This window comes from Anabrus simplex, chromosome 3 (genome assembly GCF_040414725.1).
Source record: "Anabrus simplex isolate iqAnaSimp1 chromosome 3, ASM4041472v1, whole genome shotgun sequence".
Lineage (NCBI taxonomy): Eukaryota > Metazoa > Arthropoda > Insecta > Orthoptera > Tettigoniidae > Anabrus > Anabrus simplex.
In genome coordinates, this window is record NC_090267.1 from 453,681,641 (window position 1) to 453,702,378 (window position 20,738).

General features: G+C 40.5%; 2 protein-coding genes across 3 annotated transcripts in view; one reads left to right on the forward strand and one right to left on the reverse strand.

Annotated features, from left to right (window-relative positions):
- The window catches only part of LOC136866503 (pyruvate dehydrogenase protein X component), a 95,862-nt gene extending 91,867 nt beyond the window's left edge, over positions 1-3,995 (reverse strand). Inside the window, exon 1 of one of the 2 annotated variants that reach the window (XM_068226751.1) lies at positions 3,781-3,995. In XM_068226751.1, coding sequence (XP_068082852.1) covers positions 3,781-3,904 — 124 coding nt within the window. In that variant the 5' untranslated portion in view covers positions 3,905-3,995. The remainder of the gene's footprint in view (positions 1-3,780) is intronic. The other variant, XM_067143537.2, reaches the window with a different exon arrangement.
- A 282-nt stretch (positions 3,996-4,277) lies between these two features.
- The window catches only part of LOC136866504 (succinate dehydrogenase assembly factor 2, mitochondrial), a 28,124-nt gene continuing 11,663 nt past the window's right edge, over positions 4,278-20,738 (forward strand). Inside the window, exons 1-2 of the mRNA XM_067143539.2 lie at positions 4,278-4,436; positions 17,005-17,153. Of these exons, the coding sequence (XP_066999640.1) occupies positions 4,383-4,436; positions 17,005-17,153 (203 nt within the window). The 5' untranslated portion in view covers positions 4,278-4,382. The remainder of the gene's footprint in view (positions 4,437-17,004; positions 17,154-20,738) is intronic.

Sequence of the window (20,738 nt, forward strand, 5' to 3'; positions counted from 1 at the left end):
CCCTTTCTGATGCCACTGTTTTTGTTTTTTGTTTGCTTGTTTGTTTGTTTTTAGTTAAAGGCTTCTCATCCACTCTACCAGAAAAGTAATATGACAAAAAAAAAAATTAGGATAATGACTACGGTTCCTACACATACGTATTACATGGCTTGATGGTTATGTGACCCTAAAAAGTACCACTCAATAAGCAGAGTTGGATGAGGATAAAATGGTCAGGTGATTTGATTCCACATAAATGAGCACAAGTTTTGCTAGTGAGGTAAGGGTTTGAATAGGTGCCTTTCTTCATCTGAGCATGCCGCTGAACTGACATTTATGTTCGTTGGAGCATAGTACGTATTACGGATCTTTAGGCTGCCGTAATATTTTTAAAGTTCTCAGGATATTCTGACTGCTGAGCTTGCACTACTTGTTCCAAATGGATAAAACTTCAGCAATAACTTCAGCAATGTTATATCAGGTGATCTGTTGGGCCAGGTGATAAGTCCTCTCCTTCTTATGCATCAACCAGGGTGTGTAACATTCAAGTGGATGTAAACAACTGCTAATGTGTGGTGAAGCTCCATCATGTTGATACCATATGGTTACACTCTTGCTTAGGGACACATATTCTAACAACAATGGTAGTTGATTGTGGAGAAACTGTAGATAGCGGGCACCTGGCAAATGGCTCTTAAATGTGGGCAAATTAGGCAGTCACCCAATACACCACATTTACTCCAAATCATGACTGAAATGCTGCCCCTCCTGCGCAGCAGGGATTGTCAACACTCCAGTACTGCATTCACAATGCCACCATTATGAAATCCTGACTCATCCAAAACAAGATCAACACAAACATGCGATCACTTGCCAGTTGTCTCAGTTCAGAAATCAACCCAAGCTTCAAAATCGCGTAGAGGCGCGCGGCTGTGAGCTTGCATCCGGGAGATAGTAGGTTCGAATCCCACTATCGGCAGCCCTGAAAATGGTTTTCCGTGGTTTCCCATTTTCACACCAGGCAAATGCTGGGGCTGTACCTTAATTAAGGCCACGGCCGCTTCCTTCCAACTCCTAGGCCTTTCCTGTCCCATCGTCGCCATAAGACCTATCTGTGTCGGTGCGACGTAAAGCCCCTAGCAAAAAAAAAAAAAAAGCTTCAAAATATCACCTGCAGAACTCCTAATGTAGCTGTAGGTGATAAGGGTCAAAGCTATTGGTATTCACACGATATACGACTGGCTGATATTGGCCTGTCTGTTGTGCAAATACCCGGGTACTTGTATCAGGATTCCTGTGAATGGTGCCCAAAATAATTTCAGCAGTATCACCAGGTGTCACTGGTGTCTCTGTAACAGGAAGTATTTGTGAAAGTGACACTGTTATACGCAAATGTTGCTCCATGTGCCTAATCATATTTGTGGTTGATTGCTGTTAATGTGGAAATCTCTCATGGTACAAGCACTATACTTGTGTGTTCACTCTTGCTTCACCGTAGATGAAGAGCATGTTGACATACTCACGTGTTGAATCTTTACCTGTGAGATTTTCAAGTTAAAGATTAAATCAGAACTGAAAAGAAATGGCTTCCATTATTAAAAAATGTTGTCTGTTGAATACATAACGAAGAAATGACCAGCACGACTGGGGCCACACACCAACTGAATCAGGGCAGTGAACATCCATATCTTAATCAAAGCTGTGTAGTATTTGTCAAATGTGGCACAAGCAGGCTTCAGGTTAATCTTCGAAGATCTGGATATCAATAAAAATATTTGGCTCTGGTAGGATTCGAAACCCCCACCAAATGGCGAATTTGCTAGCACTACCACAAATTTTTTAGAAACTACACACAATGTACACATACTTCTGCTTCCTCTCTCTGTCTCATCATTTTCGGCATACTTCCTTATCCTACTCAACTTGATCGCTTGACACGACCTATTTTCCTTGTTGCATGGTCTGAACATGTTCATAGAATGGATTTACTGAGATGCAGTGGCCAGTCATTCCCTGTTGTTAAAGACTATTTTGCTTTGCGAGGTACATCCACAGTTCCTTGGTACAATATTGAACTTAATGTTCTTGGCATTAGAAAGGTGATCCAACAGTGAGAAAAATACGGGGCAGAAAACTCGCCAAGTAGAGTGATATCAAATCAGTATTATTCCTTAGCATAGCTAAAGGTGGTGACAGATTTGTAACACTGTTGATAAACTTGACCATAATAGGTGCTGTATTTATTCCTGTACTGACTTGTCTAAACCTATTAAAAACTATTTAAAATAGTATTATGGTCAAATCCACTTTGTAAATACACCTTTTATTATTGAAACTATTTATTCATCTAACATGCTTCGAGAACAATACACATTCTCTTCATCAGCAATCATCAAAGTCTAACTTAATTTGTTGGTGAACAAGATTTCCATTACCTACCAAAAGTTAATCAGAAATTCACTAGTGTGTATTTTGTGATATCTGAAGTCATCTCTTTTCAGTTTCGACTCAGTTAATTTATAACTGTTAGGTTCTTCAGTCTTCTGAAACTAATTTTGAGTAATAAATCTATAAACTACCTGAAAAATAAAACTTATGGTAACAGGTGGGTTCCTGGACTTTGCAATGATCACATCTCTCCTCTGAGATGCTCTCCAAGTAAGATTTCATTATTTCCCATTTAATATAACATTACAAATAACATGACAGCCGGGCTAAATTTTTACCCAGTTTTATACTTGAAAAAAAGAAACAACCTTAGGCCTAATTAAAATAGAATCTTATTCTATTATTATTTCTATTTAAGTTGTTCTTTTTTAAGTATAATAATGGTACCGTATGTTTTCTTTTTCAGGTATTTCATAAATTTAGTTTCAGCAGAATGTAGAGCCTAACAGTTATAAATTTCACTAGTATGCAGGCACCGAAACCACCGTTCTTTTCAACTGTCCCTAGGCTGTGTGACAGACTGACACTATGAAAACATGCTGCTTTTCTAATGTAATTCAAGCATCATTCAAATGTATGCCAGACCAGATTGAGTAGCGATCCAAAGACCAGCCTTAACATTTGTGGAAAGTTTTTCTTCTCTCAGAACCGGACGATGTATGCATGGAGTGGTCCTGTCCAGACCGCAACCGGATCATGGCTATTCAATGCAGATTATGCCCTATTATTATGCAACTGTCCAATTTAACAGATAGGCCCTACCGGTATGATCATATTTCAGTCTAGGCCTATAAAGAAATTTACTCAAACACAGACCTTTTCAAGTAGTGAAATGCACACAGAGGCCAGATAAAAATGATGTGTCCTGGAAACATGATGATAAACAAAACTATTTCATTTCACATCTGCTAGCCAAGTACCTAGGCCTACAGGACAGCAGTGCTTATTTAACATAACATAGCTCAAACACCCCCCACCTCCTGTTTAATACAGATTCAACATGATTTCCAAAGGAATACAGTATCTTAATATGCACCTTTGCCCACAATGTCATTCTTAGGAACCTGCCCCATCCTCTTTAAAGGCTTATCAACTATATGTTAATGACAAACATCAAATCGAAGAGTGCGTAAGCCCTTAACCTCTTTAACCTCTGCAGCACCTAATGGCCAAAATTGGGGGTGTGTTTAATTTTTCTTCCAATAACAGCTTCCGTCATAAAGTTCGTGGGCTAATGGCAATTAACAGAGCAATATTAACCTATTACCTGCTGGCAATTTAAAACAAAATATGTTAAGCTAGGGAAGTGTTGACAACAATATAATGACAGTCAGATAGTTTCCATTTACTTACCAAATAAATATGACGTGTTGTGGAAACATAATTTATGCTTCGTTTCACACCTACTAGGTTGAAGGAGTGTCTGAACATATCTTTGCGTGCACTGCCTGAACATAACCCTTATTGCTGCGGCCATTATTGCAGTGACCGCACCACGACCTTCATTTGTTTAATTAAAGAATTTCTCATCCACGTTTTATTTATTCAATGAGGAAGGTTGGTGTTGTTGTCACTGAAACATTTCTCAAATGGTACCATTGGTGGTACCGCCTTGAGTATCTCACCAAGGTTACCCGACAAAACATTTTTTCTTTCCTTTATAACCATTGTACAATAGGTTCACTGGAAATTTTTAACTATTCTTTTCTGGTAGCCGCAGAAATGTTTCTTTCGAACTCGTCCATTATTCACGATTTATAAAGGATAGCGTAAGAGTGGTTTTAGTATAATTGGCGTTTCGCTGTTGGTCATGGTAAGAGATGAACAACAACAGCGAAGCGCTGCAGCGCGGAAACAGAAGAAGTTCTGGGAAGTCGTTTGTCGTAATACACTATTGTAAGCCTTGTTTCTGTGATAGATTTCGTTCTTAAGTCTGAACCATCAAAACAGAAATAATGTTTCTACAACAAATGAAATATACATCTAAAATGTGCGGGCTTTCTGGAAATGTAAGTCGTGTGTATTGTCACATCTTAGATTACATCCTAAAATAACTGGAATATAATATTAGGACAGTGGACAAAATTGCTAGACTCCAATCAAGTACATCTTTTTTTTTTTCCTTTCTTCGGAGGGGGCCCCGAAGCTCGCTCCCCCCGCGTGGCAATCGACTCAATCTGCATTGCCTCCGACATGCTATTAATTTCTAAGAAGGAAAGAGATAGCAGGGAAGAGTGGGAAAGGTACTACAGGAGTACCTGCCTGTCTGCACGTCAGACACGTTACCAGGCAAGGTTTTTGTTGGTAAGGTGGTGTTATGGTGTAGTATTAAGGGTCAGGGAAAACCACATAGGCAGAAAAGAGAAACAGCCTAGGCCTACATGTAAAACCTGACAAATTTTGATAGCACATTATAAGGATGTGGTTTCTGGATAGGTCCAGGTGTTTGTGTTAGTTGAGAAGAGGTATCATGCACCAGCCATGAACCATAATCTCGCCATTCCAGTTGTCAGGGGATCAGTCCGTCGGGGCACTGCCATGACTAGCGTGGGCCTTGCCGGTTGCAGAGCCATGCGTCAAGTACCACTAGGACCTGCCGCACAGCACCACCCCCTTGGGGTCCCTCGTACCCAGTCTCCGATCCCGGAGAATGAGGCCAAGCCCACCTGGCCGGGGGCCTCCTCTGGATGGGGTTGGGTTATGACGCCGGGCCTCCTTCCTTTCTGCCTGCGACATGGCCTGGTAAACAGGGCAAATGCGATGAGAGTCCAGGTGGCGCACACCGGCGCCTCTTTAAGTGCTGCGCAGGCCGCATAGTGGTGATCACCCCCACAACGGTAAGAGCCCACACCTCTCCTGCTGGTGGCCCCACCCCAAACAGCAGAAACACTGCAAGAGCTGTTGAGGGAACGTTTCGAGCTCACCTGATTGCTGCTGCCCGCTGAAGTCCTCTCCCGATTGGCTCCTCGGTCTACTGCTGTCCTGGGAGCAGTCGTGGGTTGCGGCTGGGCGGCCCGCTCCTGGTGGGCCTGCGTCGTCTTCTTTCTCCTGGTTCTGGTTCCCGGGGGTCTCTTCTCGGCAGGGAAAGAGGCCTCGTTCTCCCGGCCTGGTGATCCCGGGGTAGCCGGTGGCCCTGCTGCTTCGCTGTCTTCTCCCTCCTCATTGCTGGCGTCGGTCGGTGCTGACACCCGACTGCGTTCCTTGTCCTGTGGAGTGCACATCGATGTCTGCAGCTCGACAGACAAGCTGGTAGGCTGGGCCTCGATAGCAGCCTCCGAACGCCAGGGGGCGTCCTCCTCCACTGCTGTGCTGCTGTCCACTGTCAGGGGCGCTTTCCTGGATTGCACCCGGGTAGGCCTGGGTCTGCATCCACTTCGCCCTGGCAGGTGGTCAACGTTCCTGGTTGGCGCCCTTGTTGGTCGGCGTGTACTTCGTGAAGTACAGCAATCCAGCTGGGGTCACGCCGTCACGGCGCTCCCGAGCGCCTCGGTCTCCACCTGGGTGGCTGCCTCCTGGCTGCCTGTGTCATCCAGCTGCTCCCTGAGTCCTGGTAGCCGGATAACCTGAAATTGTTGGGACGCCAGCTTCTCGCAGATGCAGAGGCGGTTTGCGTCCTTAGTGCTGATGATGACCGCCCAGCCAGGGATCACCTTGCCGATGACCTGAATGATCGGCTCCACTCTGATGAACTCTGCAGTCTCTGTAAGGAGATCGATTATGAAAATCGTCTCCCGGTAGTTGTGTTTGCCCCACCAGTTGTACACCATCAGCTCTGGGAGTCCAAGGTCCTAGGTGAGCATAGAGTTCAGCCTCGATTGGAGTTCCTTTGTGGCTGCCCTGCAGTCGTAGTCGGCCGGTATCGGTTGAATGGATAGCTGCTCCATCCCTGTCCTCATCAAATAAAAACCTGAAAGAGAAATAGCACTAAAAAGTGCTTCCTGACAAAGCTCGTACTGCATACTTAAAAGTACACACAGTAGACAATGCTCTTTCGGAAATGTACCAACAAGTACAGTTGCCTGACTAGTAGTGGGAAAGTACAAATCGCCTTGTGCGGAGAGATGAGTCAGTGGGAATCACGTACGTCTTCTTGTTGCGACTGCAAAGCTCGTCCTCAAGTTAATCATAAGATAGCCCTCCTTTATCGCTAATGACAGCAGTAATTCACTGTGGCATGAGCTGGACGCTTCTGTGAAGGCAACATCTGTTCCTCTAAAAGTCGAATGTCAGTTCAAGTGAAATTTGGCTCATCAGACCAGATGACCTGCTGTCATTTTTCCTGTCTTAATTGTCGTTGCATTTTTAGCCATTGAAGTCTTCGCCTTATTATGGGTACTTGGTTTCTGATGTACATGGCAAGGGATCTTCTGTGTATTGCACATTCTGAAATTAGGACATGAGGCTCATTATTTTTTATCTTAGTTTCAGCCACAGTTCACATGCTGATTTTGATATGACCTGTATTTTCTTCCACTAGGCTGACCCAAAATTTGTTTGATTGTTCTATGTGACATAGCCTACCTCCTAAATTCAGCTACCTCCTGTTCTCTGTATGCCCGAATGCAATCACTCATGCGTACAGGTGCCTCGATGGATCGGTAGCAGTGTGTCCAACTCCAACTCATGATCCCAAGTTCATGAATTCAGTCCTGTCTGAGATTGTCGATTTTTTATAGGGCAGTCTTGGCTAGGTTTATCATTTCCAAATGTTCAATTATTCTGTTGTATCTAAGAAAAGTGTACCTGCAAGGATCTAATTCAAAGCCCTGTGCATATTCCTTCCCTTTTTTAGCAACTGTACAAAGGTGCATGCAAGCTACAATTTACCATTTATTTTGTGGGAATGACAGAATTTCCAATAACAAAAATTCCTGTTATTCATTCAGTAAAACATTTAATGTAGGCTAGTTTGGTATTAGTGGTTCAAAAATTGTCATTAAAATTGTAAAGATTTAGGCTATTATGTATCACTGTGTACATAATTCAATAATTTTTATACTTGAAGCTTCAGTTTGCACAGTGTTCTGGTGTTTTTATTTTATTTTCAGTGTTTATTGAGTTTCTCCATTTTTATTCGGTCATCCGATACAACAGTTTCATGCGAATGAGCCTGTTTCATCGATGTAATAGCCATTTTGCATGGTCTCCTACTTGCACAAAAAATATTGTATAGGCCCTACCAAGCAAGTTGGCCATGGAGTTAGGAGCACGCAGTTATGAGCTTGCATTCAGGAGATGGTGGTTTCGAGCCTCACTGTCGGCAGCCCTGAAGATGGCTTTCCATGGTTTCCCATTTTCACACCAGGCAAATGCTGGAGCTGTATGTTAATGAAGGTCATGGCCTCTTCCTTCCCATTCGCAGTCCTCTCCAATCCCATCATTGCCATAAGACCTATATGTGTCAGTCCGACATAAAATAACTTGTAAAAAAAAATGGGGGGGGGGGAGGGAAGAGGAAATACTGTATCATTCAGTCACCATTTATCTGCATTTAGGGCAGTTGCCTAGATGGCAGATTGCCTATTAGTTGTTTACCTAGTCTTTTCTCAAATAAATTGGAAATTTATCAAGCTTTCCACTGGTTTTCTGTAGTCAGATTCAGCAAGGGTCCCCCCTTTTTTTTCATTAGTTTCTGTCTGCATTTTGAGCTTGCGCATCGCCACAGTGATAGATTGACTGGCAGACCATTAACCTTCACAGCCTGTGGCTGAAGCACATAGACTGATCTACCCAATAATTTGCTGTATGACGGTGATACAAATAGCCCACCGTGAATAAGACTGATGTAGAAGAACTTTGCTTGATGAGGAGAAAACCTCTCTGTGTGGAGATTGGTCTTGTCCTGTTATCTTTTCATTTTTGCCCTTGTCTCCTCTGTATGTTGCTCCTTCAGATGGCAAACGGTCATTGCATTAATCCTATTAAATATTCCTTGTTGTGTTCCTTTCTGTACAACTTCATTTGTCACGTGTTTCTTCTTTCCCATTACTTTTACTATCCATTGGGTTCTTTTTCTCCTTTTGTATTGTCCTGTGTTCCTAGTCTTTTATCACCTGTATTCATTTTTATCATTTTGTCTCTTCCCTGTTTCTATGTTTATCCAGCTTTCTTCTTATCCTACACTTCTCACATCAAGACTTCCCCCTGTGGGGGGAGGGGCAGTAGAATAACACCCACGGTAACCCCTGCCCATCATAAAAGGGACTAAAAGGGGCTCCAAGGACTTAACTTTTTCACTTTCATCTATCCTATCTGACCTCACTTGGTCAACTCTTGTTCTTTTCGACCCCAAGGGTATTAGAGCACTCAAGGCCTAGAGAGTTTTTCATTTTCACGCCCTTCGTGGCTCTTGTCTTCCTTTGGCCGATATCTTTTTTTTTGTTTTTCAAAGTGTCGGATCCCTTCCATTTTTTCTTTCTGATTAGTATTAATGGAGGATAGTTGCCCAGTTGTACTTCCTCTTAAAACAATAATCACCACCACCACCACCACCACCTCGCATCAAGACTGAACATCTGTGAAGATGACCCCTCATCATCATCATCTTCCTTCCAAGTATTGGGCCATGTGTCCCGTTACGGTCTTGCATTTTATTTTTTGCAAGACTTGAAAGCAATCAAATGTCCTTCCGACGGGTTGCTAGCCTGAAGGAAGTAAGACCATTGGTGGGGCTGCTACCTCTCAGCTAATGGACTAGCTGAAATTACAGTATTTCCTCCATAAAGGATGTAACAGTTATACCGCCATGACTCTGTCGACAGGGCCTCATCTGTGGGAACAGGTTTTTTCATCTCGGGAAGGTGAGGTGAGGTTGGCCTTTGGCCAGGAGAGGTTATGTCATAATCATCGTCATCATCCTTCCAAGTACTGGGCGATGTGGCCCGTTACGGTCTTGCATTTTCTTTCCATCGCTTCATTGGACGTCCTATAGATCTCTGTCCTCTTGGTTGATTGCGTAGGATCTCCTTTGGTAGTCTTTCAGATTCGATCCTTTGAACATGACGTTTCCAGTTTTCTTGGTAATCATAGATGTAATTGATTACTGATTTCACATTCAGTCCCTTAAGCACATCTTCATTTCTTATACGATCCCATTTCGTATAGCCTGCTGTTCTGCGCATGAACATTATTTCATGTGCTGTAATTGTGGAAATGTCTTGAGTTCTTATTGTCCATGCCTCACTGCCGTAGCAAAGAGTTGGTCTGGCTAAAGTGTTATAAAGACGTAAGCGAGTGTGTTTTTGGACAAGAGATGGCTTCATGATATTATTTATGATTCCTGTTGTTCTGGTAAATTTGGTTATTTTTGCAGAGATATCAATTTCCCCTTGGTAAGATAAATTGTATCCCAGATAATTGAATTCGTTGACTCTTTCCAAAATTTTATTATCTAAACAGATTTTACTCGGGATAGGGTCCTTCCCCTTAAAGGCCATTATTTTGCTCTTTTGTGGTGAAATGATCATGTCGAATTTTGAAGAGACTTTCTGGAGATTAAATACTGACCATTGAAGATCATCTTCTGATGATGCTACCAATGCAACATCATCAGCAAAGAGTATGGCATCTAGATGTGCGAGATATCTGCTGACTGGGATTGATCCATGCCTTTCATGCCTCCATTCCTGTATTATGTTGTTCATATAGATTATGAACAACAAAGGAGAAAGTCCACAACCTTGTCTTACACCTCTGCTGATCGGTTTCCAATCAGTCTGATGATTACCTAACTTTATTGCAATAAGGTTGTCACTGTACATGTTGTATATGTTATCTATTAACTTTTGTGGGACATTATCTTCTGCTAAGATATTAAGAAGTCTGTTCCTGTTAACTAGGTCAAAGGCTTTCTTAAAATCAACACCGGGCGAGTTGGCCGTGCGCGTAGAGGCGCGTGGCTGTGAGCTTGCATCCGGGAGATAGTAGGTTCGAATCCCACTATCGGCAGCCCTGAAGATGGTTTTCCGTGGTTTCCCATTTTCACACCAGGCAAATGCTGGGGCTGTACCTTAATTAAGGCCACGGCCGCATCCTTCCAACTCCTAGGCCTTTCCTATCCCATCGTCGCCATAAGACCTATCTGTGTCGGTGCGACGTAAAGCCCCTAGCAAAAAAAAAAATCAACAAATGCTATGTGAGTTTCCAAGTTAAATTCCCTGCGTTTTTCGACTAAGATTTTCAAGGTAAAGTAAGCATCAGCACATGAGTGCCCCTTTCGAAATCCATGTTGTTCATTTCCAATCACATTTTCATAATACCTGAATAATTTTTCTCTGACAATATTAGAGTAAATTTTGTAACCTGAGTTGAGTATACTTATCCCTCTGTAATTTCCACAGTCTTTCACACTGCCCTTCTTATGAAGAGGAATAACTATAGCTTTTTGCCAATTCTCTGGTGGTCTGTTGCCATTCCAAATTAAATTGATGACTTTGAGAAATCTTTGCTTGAAGATGTCACTGGAGTACTTGAATAATTCTGCATTTATTGAATCTTCTCCAGATGCTTTTCCATTTCTAAGTTTTCTGAGTATTAGCTCCAGTTCTTTGAGTGTAATGGTTTCCGAAGACTTGTTAAGAGATGTTGGCAAAAGAAATGGCTCAATATTTGAACCTCTCCAAAGGTTCCAAAAATAAATGAGCCACTCCATTAGAGGTATTGCATTAATGCGTATGTCTTCTTTTACATTATTCAGTTTCTTGAGTATTTTAATAGGTCTGTGGTTGTGGTCTTGTTATATCAGTCTCCAGTTGTGAAACAAAGTTTTCCCAACTCTTTCTGTGCTTTTTCCGCACTTCCCTTTTTTCTATTGCTCTCTTGTGGTGATACTCTATTTTATCTTCTAATTTGCCAGTTGACAAAAAAAATTTATAAGCATTTCTTTTGTCTGAAATAACTTTTTCAATCTCTTCATCTCAGATTCTTAAACCCTTTTTCCTCTGCCATTTTTTCTTAACTCCCAAACTCTCAAAAGCAGAATGCTTTAAAATTGAACACAAATTAGACCACTCCATTTCTATGTTGTCACTAACTGGTGTCATCTGTGTAAGATTATTAAGTCTGTTCTGGTACAGCCATTTTATACTGGAGTCTCTTAATAGGTTAACCTTGTAAGAAGTTTTAATTTCTTGTGTTGTTTGTTTGTTTGTTTGTTTGTTTGTTTGTTTGTTTGTTTGTTTGTTTGTTTGTTTGTTTGTTTGTTTGTTTGTTTTATATCATCAAGGCCTCAGACGAATAGGTGCTACTAATAGATAGTGATCAGATGACCCCTCAATGAGTGTTAAAGCATGCCGCCCTGATTACGCTAGGAAGCAGAAACGAGGTTGTCATAGACTGAGAAGAACTAGAATTGATGATGAGCGTAGCCTATTTCAAGATGATGACATATGAAAATCAATGGCAGTTTGTGAAATTTTACTCTGGCAGGGCCGCCATCTCTTCCCCCTCCCCAATCGCTCGAGTTTTCTCCGACCAGCACCACAGTATTTTTTAGCTAAAATGTAATAATAATCCAATGACTTTGGCTGAATAGAAATCTGCTTCAGAGACAGAATGATCACGTAGCGAAAATCAGATATCACAAAAACCTCCATAAATGCCTGGATTGTCAGATGTACTGTATCTGTCTCATCGTGGCACCTGAGTGCTAGTTCAGACTGCCCATAGAACTTAACAGTATAGATTAACTTACTAAGAATGTATCGATTCTTCCAAACCTGTTCGTTTGATTGTTTAAGTCTGTATGCACTGTTTAGTTGTCGTCAGATACCTACTCTACCAAGCATAGCAAGTTCAGTACCAGTGTTTGTGTGTTTCCTGCTCATGTTATGCTTTTTCACCTTTTCACAAAGAGTTTTAATAATGCAGATGATCTTGCTCTAGCAGTTCAAGAGGCAAGTTCTGAACATGCTGAAGAGAAACATGATCTCCAAGATCAAGGTGATCATTACCAGGAGAACCACTTGAAACCAAATCCATCAAAAATACAAATCTGCGCCTTCCACCTCAAAAAACAGGCAGGCGTCAAGGAAACTGCACGTGACCTGGGAAGGTACACAAATAGTGCACTGCCTCATTCCCAAATATCTAGTAGTAACTCTTGATTGAGCACTCACCCACAGAACACACTACTTGAACACCAAAAGGAAGGTATCAGCAAGGAACAGAATTCTTTGGAAACTATCAGGTACTACCTGGGGACCTTAACAACTTCAGCTATAGCCCTTTGCTATTCAGCTGCAGATTACGCCTGTCCCATCTGGTGTAGATCCAGCCACCCTGATCAAGTGAATATTGCTTTAAATGAGACTTGCAGTCTCATTACAGGTTGTTTGAGGTGTACACCACTTGAAAAAGTGTACTGCCTAGCAGGTATCTCGCCTTCAGGTATACGTCGTGAGTCTGCAGCCAGATTAGAGAAATCTAAGGCAATGAATTTGATAAACCATACACTATATGGATATCGACCAGCAACTCAAAGGTTTAAGTTGAGAAAAAGCTTCCTTCATTCAACAGAAAGCCTCAAAAAACGACCTTCAATATTTAGAGTAAATTCATGGTGTTCCAGATATAGCTACCTCGCGGAATGGATGGTCCTTCCGAAAGTCTCCCTTCAGGTCATAAGGAAAATTGGTCAACATGGAAGGCACTTGAGTTGGCAGATCAAAGACCAATATGAGAAAGTGAGGTTTCACCTGCAACTCCATATTATGTGAATGCAGTGAAGAGCAGTCCATGAACCATCTCCTTGTCTGCAAGTTGTGCCCAACTACATGTTCTCCTCAGAACCTGATTGATACCACCAAAGAAGCGTACAGCGGGCGCTAGATACTGGTCACACTACTTTTTTTTTCTTTTCTTTTTATTTGCTAGTGGCTTTACGTCGCACCAATACAGATATGTCTTATGGCGATGATGGGATAGGAAAAGCCTAGGAGTTGGAAAGAAGCGGCCGTGGCCTTAATTAAGGTACAGCCTCAGCATTTGCCTGCTGTGAAAATGGGAAACCACGGAAAACCATCTTCAGGGTTGCCAACAGTGGGATTCAAACCCACTATCTCCCGGATGCAAGCTCACAGCCGTGCACCCCTGACTGCACGGCTAACTCACCCGGTCATTTAAAGTTTATTTGTGTTGGGTAGGCCCAAGTGATGTGGTATTACCTAGTTTCTAGAAATGATACGCTTGTAATACCTGTTTTTGGATTTTAAAAAAATATATATCTTTGATGTTATATGTTATGTTTCTAACACAAATAAATAACCAAGGTGTTTTTATGTCTGAAAGCCTAACTGATGTCCATGCACGATCAATGATATTCGTTGCCAAACAAGAGTAACAAAAGAACAAATTCCATATTTCTCATCCACACAGCCAGTCAGCATGCTTATAACGTGACGGACTGAATTTACTAGTTTATGCATTTTCGTTCTTATAACCCTTGTCTTCTTGTGCATTATTTAAATTTGGCGAGGAGGCGCTCACTTCTGTAATTCTAGTGTATGTTCAAAACTTAAATTTCTGCCACTACTTAAAATGCTGTTTACAGAAGTCATTTTCTTTGTCTTCTTAAATTAGGACTGTAACATTTTGATTTCAAATAGACAAACACTGAACACACAAATGAAGATATTAACATGACACTTAAATACTGAAGGTAGAATTTACATGGCTATTTAAACTAGAATGGTGCCGTAGTTTTATGTGTTGAACACTTACACTACAATAGTAATTAATTAACTACACTAGAAGGATACTTACATAAACATTACCGGGCGAGTTGGCTGTGCGCGTAGAGGCGCGCGGCTGTGAGCTTGCATCCGGGAGATAGTAGGTTCGAATCCCACTATCGGCAGCCATGAAGATGGTTTTCCGTGGTTTCCCATTTTCACACCAGGCAAATGCTGGGGCTGTACCGTAATTAAGGCCACGGCCGCTTCCTTCCAACTCCTAGGCCTTTCCTATCCCATCGTCGCCAAAAGACCTATCTGTGTCGGTGCGACATAAAGCCTCTAGCAAAAAAAAAAAAAAAAAAAAAAACATAAACATTAACAAGCTAAGAGCTACTGCAATCAGAACTACAACTACTGTGGCACTGCACTGTTTCACCAATCACAAACAACAGTAATGACATTCGAAAAACCGATAAACAGTACATGCCCAAATTTCTCCCATCTTACTCAATTCTCAAAGCATGATGACGTATTTAACAAATTGGCCGACCTACAGATGGTGCCATCACCTTTTGTGGTTACATTTTAAATCGTTATTTTAGCTTCTTTGTAGAAATGAGAATAGTCAGTATAATGGAATTTATTGGTTTGTCAAATGTTTTGGAATTAATCTCTAACAACAGTTAATGTAAGACATTGGGGGAAAAGCCTAGATTACAGTGTAAAGTGGCTGGCAATGTTGCTAAGGGCTCCACCGGAGAGCCCTTGCACCCGCCTGCACTCTTCCTTCCTCTGATAAGTCCAGATCATCCTTCCAGGCTCCTCCCACACCCTGCACACTTGCTAACTGTAGGAATGTACTGAGGGCTCTCCTGCCACAGCTCAAGCACCTCAAGACTAAAGAAAAAACATGCTTGCTGGACAGCAGCCTTGCTCTGAAAGCCTTTGCCATTTCTCTGAAAATAGAAAAACTAAATGTTTACATTCAAAATAATAAAGATAACATTTTTTAAATGATTAGCACGTCACCATAAGATTGACTTTGCTACATTTGTACATCCCTTTATGTAGTCAGTCACAGAGTGAAATTATGTTGTTTTTGAAAAGGCGGTGGGGCAGTGCCCAAAAGCCCTTCATGCACCAACCACCACTGGTGAAAATATAGAGATTGTCCTTGTCTCCTCTTTCTGTTGATCCTTCTTCTCACCCCGACCTGTCATTGTGTTGGTCCTGTTACAGTATATACCCTATTAAGCTTTCTATGTGTGATTTAGTTTTCCCAGTGTGCTGACTGTGCTATTATCTACTGCCGTGGTTCCATGGACGTTTGATAAGGGGGTATTTGTAAATATGTAAATAAATTCAATGTTAATTTTAATCTTATTCCAGTTGTATAGTATTATCAGAAGTAATTTCACATACCGTACTGTATATGAGTTGACTATGTTTGTAAGATATTATAAGTAGAATTTATAAACAATATAAATTTATTAAGGATGATGTGTGTGTTTAATAGAAAAAATTATTAGCGTAAATTGTATAATATTGTATTCTAGGAAAATTTTCTTCGTCTCCTGTTAATTTAAAATTTAGTGCTTGACAATAATGTATTTTAGTGTACCATTTGCCACCGAGGTAGACACCTCATTTGCAAATAAAGAGATTTTGATTTGATTTGATTTGATTTGATTTGATTTGATTTGGATTTGGATTTGGATTTGGATTTGGATTTGAATTGAATTGAATTGAATTGAATTGAATTGAATTGAATTGAATTGAATTGAATTGAATTGAATTGAATCCTTACTTATTCTCTGTTAAGAGAGGGAGTACTATCTGCTTTGAAGACCTACTCTTGCAAAGTGCAATTTGAAACTCAGATTACATTACTGTTATTCACTGGAAAATATTGAAACCGTGAAAGTAAATACTAGAAGGTTGATAGGTGTTGTTTTAACCCTTTGACCACCAGCCTCATACGCGGTGTCCATGTCCTATACCGCCAAGGCTTAATGAGCACTTTTTACCTTGCAGTAAATTATTCGCAATAACTTCTGTTCAATTTATGTAAATTGGATGGGCATGTTTTTGTTTCGAAGGTAATGCTTCAGACATTTTATTGATGTCAATGAATGCACCTTTAATTTATAATTTTTTATTTTATGAAGTGATAATTGAAAATATTTCCTTTCTTTGAAAAAAAAGTATTTCATGATCAAAAACCAGTAAGAAAAAATTATGTTTACTATCAAAAGCTGCATTTTAGAGAGGTGGTGTTTCCTATGCTACATATAAAAAAATACAGCCTTATATACAATATTACAGTTACAATATTTTTATTATTATTATTATTATTATCATTACATAAACGTGAAATTTTCTAATCTTACATTATATGCAAATGCTGCAGTTCCTGGTTTGTTTTAAGTAAAAAATTACTACTAATGTCTATTTCACACAGACTTAACGCTCAAAAATTCACTTTTTGCCTTAAAAATATGATACAAGAAATTATTTACTAATATTTACACATGTTTATGACGTGTTCTAGCAAATGTGCTTAGGGAGGCACAAAGGCTGTACAATCTTCTAACACTGTTTACAAATGTATCTGGTCTTTTTTTTTTTTTTTTTTTTTTTCTTCCATTTACCACCTTGACTAGTACTAATCTTTCTGAAGACGGAACAGTTGCGTTCCTTGGAAAGTATTTTTTCCGGAACGTCCGATCAATCGGACGTTGGCGTTTTTAGACTGAACCTCGAACGTCCGGTTAAAGGGTTAAATTATGTTTCTCTAACCAAAAATTTACCTAGAAAGGTTTGTGTTGCATTTGTTATTAGTTAACCTACTTATCAATCATTCAATATTAAAAGCTTATGCAATCATTATTCTTCATTTCTTTAGCTGTTGAACCAAATTACCACAATTCGGCCTTTTACTGTTGGGACTGTAAAGCTGTCTGATCAGTATTTTGCTCCGGAAGGTGTTGTAGAGCCTCAAATTCCTCCATACAGAGAGAAAATGGATGAGCCTCTGCAATTAAAGAAAGCAAGGTAAGACACCAAACTTTGATCATTGTTTGATTGATTGATTGATTGATTGATTGATTGATTGATTGATTGATTGATTGATTGATTGATTGATTGATTGATTGATTGATTGATTTTCTCAATTTTAAAAGCAGTTTTGTGAATGGGAGTATAAGACTAAATTATAATTGTGCCATGGTTCATGGTGTGGGTTACTGTAGTCACGTCCTAGTTTGTGAACGATGGGCAATGGCTGAGTGGCCTAGTAAGTGGTCCTGAGAGTCGGGATACCAGTTGCTACTAAATGGGAGTGGGCATCTCGGACATATTCTGAGTCGTAGCCCTCCTTGTGCTCAGGCGGCTAGGACTATACCATCCACCCTGGTCCCTAACCCATCAGAGGAGAGATCCTCACTTGGACTATGTGTAAGTAGGGTAGCATCCTGCTTCACGGAATTACCAAGCTCAGAACATTTTAAGCAAGCCTCGGACCTATGGGAGTAACAGAGTCCCACTCCCATTTGACAGGCAAGGGACTCCTTGGAAACAACTTGGCGAACAAAATGGAATCTGATGGGGAGCTATCAATATTAATGGGGCCTATGGGAGAAAGAAAGTAGAACTGGCTGAGTCAGCAAAGAGGATGTATATGGATGTACTAGGAGTAAGTGATATTTGGGTAAGGGGAGATAACGAGGAAGAGATATGAGATTATAAAATGTATTTGACGGGTGTTAAAAAGGGGAGGGCAGAGTATGGGGTAGGACTGTTCATCAGGAATTCTATTGCACACAATTTAGTTTCTGTTAGGCACATAAATGAACGAATGATGTGGGTAGATTTGGCAGTTGGAGGAATCAGGACGAGAATTGTCTCAGTGTATTCACCATGAGAGGGTGCAGGTGAGGATGAAATGGACCAGTTTTATGAAGCATTGAGTGACATCATAGTCAGGATCAATAGCAAGGATAGGATAGTGCTAATGGGCGATTTCAATGCGAGAGTTCAAAATAGAATTGAGGATATGAAAGGGTGATTGGTAAACGTGGGAAAGATATGGAAGCTAATAGGAATGGGAAGCATTTGCTGGACTTCTGTGCTAGTATGGGTTTAGCAGTTACAAATAAATTCTTCAAGCATAAGGCTATTCGCCGTTACACATGGGAGGCTAGAGGTACCAGATAAATAATAGACTCTGTCATAACCGATTTTGAATTCAGGAAGTCTGTTAGGAATGTACAAGTTTTCCGGAGATTTTTCGATGATACAGACCACTATCTGATCTGTAGTGAACTAAGTATTTTTAGGCCTAGGATAGAGAAAGTGAAATCTGCCTGCAAACAAATAAAAGTAGAAAATCTCCAGGACAAGGAAATTAGACAGAAGTACATGGATGTGATTAGTGAGAAGTTCCGAGCAGTAGACAGTAAGTAGGTTCAGGATACAGAAAGAGCATGGGTGGCATACAGGAATGCTGTAGTGGAAACAGCAAGGAAATGCCTAGGAACAACTGTGTGTAAAGATGGGGAAAAAGCGAACATCTTGGTGGAACGATGAAGTGAGAGCAGCTTGTAAACGTAAAAAGAAGGCTCATCAGAAATGGCTCTAAATAAGGGCAGATGCAGACGGAATTGTACGTAGATGAAAGAAACAGAGCGAAACAAATAGTTGTTGAATCCAAAAAAAGTCGTGGGAAGATTTTGGTAATAACCTGGAAAGGCTAGGTCAAGCAGCAAGGAAACCTTTCTGGACAGTAATAAGGAATTTAGGAAGGGAGGGAGAAAGCAAATGAACCATGTTTTGGGTAATTCATGTGAACTCATAATAGATCCCAGGGAATCACTGATCAGGTGGAGGGAATAGTTTGAAAATCTTCTCAATGTAAAAGGGAATCTTCATGGTGGTGTTGCAAACAACCGAGCTCATGGGGAGGAGGAAAATGATGTTGGTGAAATTACGCTTGAAGAAGTGGAAAGGATAGTAAATAAACTCCGTTGTCATAAAGCAGCAGGAATAGATTAAATTAGACCTGAAATGGTTAAGTATAGTGGGAAGGCAGGGATGAAATGACTTCATAGAGTAGTAACATTAGCATGGATTGTTGGTAAGGTACCTTCACATTGGACAAAAGACGTAATTGCACCTATCTATAAGCAAGGAAACAAGAAGGATTGCAACAACTAGCGAGGTATCTCATTGATTAGTATACCAGGCAAAGTATTCACTGACATCTTGAAAGAGAGGGTGCGATCAGTGGTTGAAAGGAAGTTGGATGAAAGCAGTGTGGTTTCAGACCACAGAGGGGCTGTCAGGATCAGATTTTCAGTATGCGCCAGGTAATTGAAAAATGCTACGAGAGAAATAGACAGTTGTGTTTATGTTTCGTAGATCTAGAGAAAGCATATGACGGTACTGAGGAAAAAGATGTTCACCATACTGGTGTACTATGGGATTAAGGGTAGATTATTAAAATCAATCAAAGGCATTTATGTTGATAATTGGGCTTCAGTGAGAATTGATGGTAGAATGAGTTCTTGGTTCAGGGTACTTACAGGGGTTAGACAAGGCTGTAATCTTTCAACTTTGTTGTTCGTAGTTTACATAGATCATCTGCTGAAAGGTATAAAGTGGCAGCTAGTGATTCAGTTAGGTGGAAATGTAGTAAGCAGTCTGGCCTATGTTGACGACTTGATCTTAATGGCAGATTGTGCCAAAAGCCTGCAGTCTAATATCTTGGAACTTGAAAATACAATGAGTGCAATGAGTATTGATATTTAGAAATTTCATGATCCGTATTGAAGTGAAATTACAATAATTGAAATTAATAGGGGTCCTCCGATTCAATACAAAGACATTTATTAATGTGAATTAATCACATGTCGTTCACATGAGGTACTTTCTCTAGGCACTCCATCATCAGCCAACGAGTGAAATCAGGCAAACACAATACAACTTTAAAACACACACCAACACCTGCATAGATGAATATTAAATAAAATATTGTACATGATGATATTGCACTTCAGTATAAAATCCTTTTAAAATGACGATGACTCTGTTGTTGTATACACATGGTGATGTGTCCAGCTTGTATATATATCTTTAGTTCTTTGATTTTGTTGAAATTATGCTGCAGAGTTTAATGTCATGTGAAATTAACACTTTGTTTGATCTGTGGTTTGGTTCGGAAAAATAAATGTGCATGTGATGAACTTGGTTAGATCCAAAGGATTAATTCTCACTTCAATATGGGGTTTTGGAACCTTGAGCAGTCTGTTTGATTGGCAGATGGAGCTGGACTGAGAGTTTATTCCTAACCTAGCCTTTATCTCCTTATTCCGAGTACCCTCCTGCCATTGTTCTCACCTGTTTATACCAGCAATCATTCTCGCTACTTTCATGAGAGGCTGCTCAAGGTTCCAAAACCCCATATTAAAGTGAGAATTAATTCTTTGGGTCTAACCAAGTTCATCACATGCACGTTCATTTATCGGAACTAAACCACAGATCAAACAAAGTGTTAATTTCACATGACATTAAACTCTGCAGCATAATTTCAACAAAATCAAAGAACTAAAGATATATATACAAGCTGGACACACCACCATG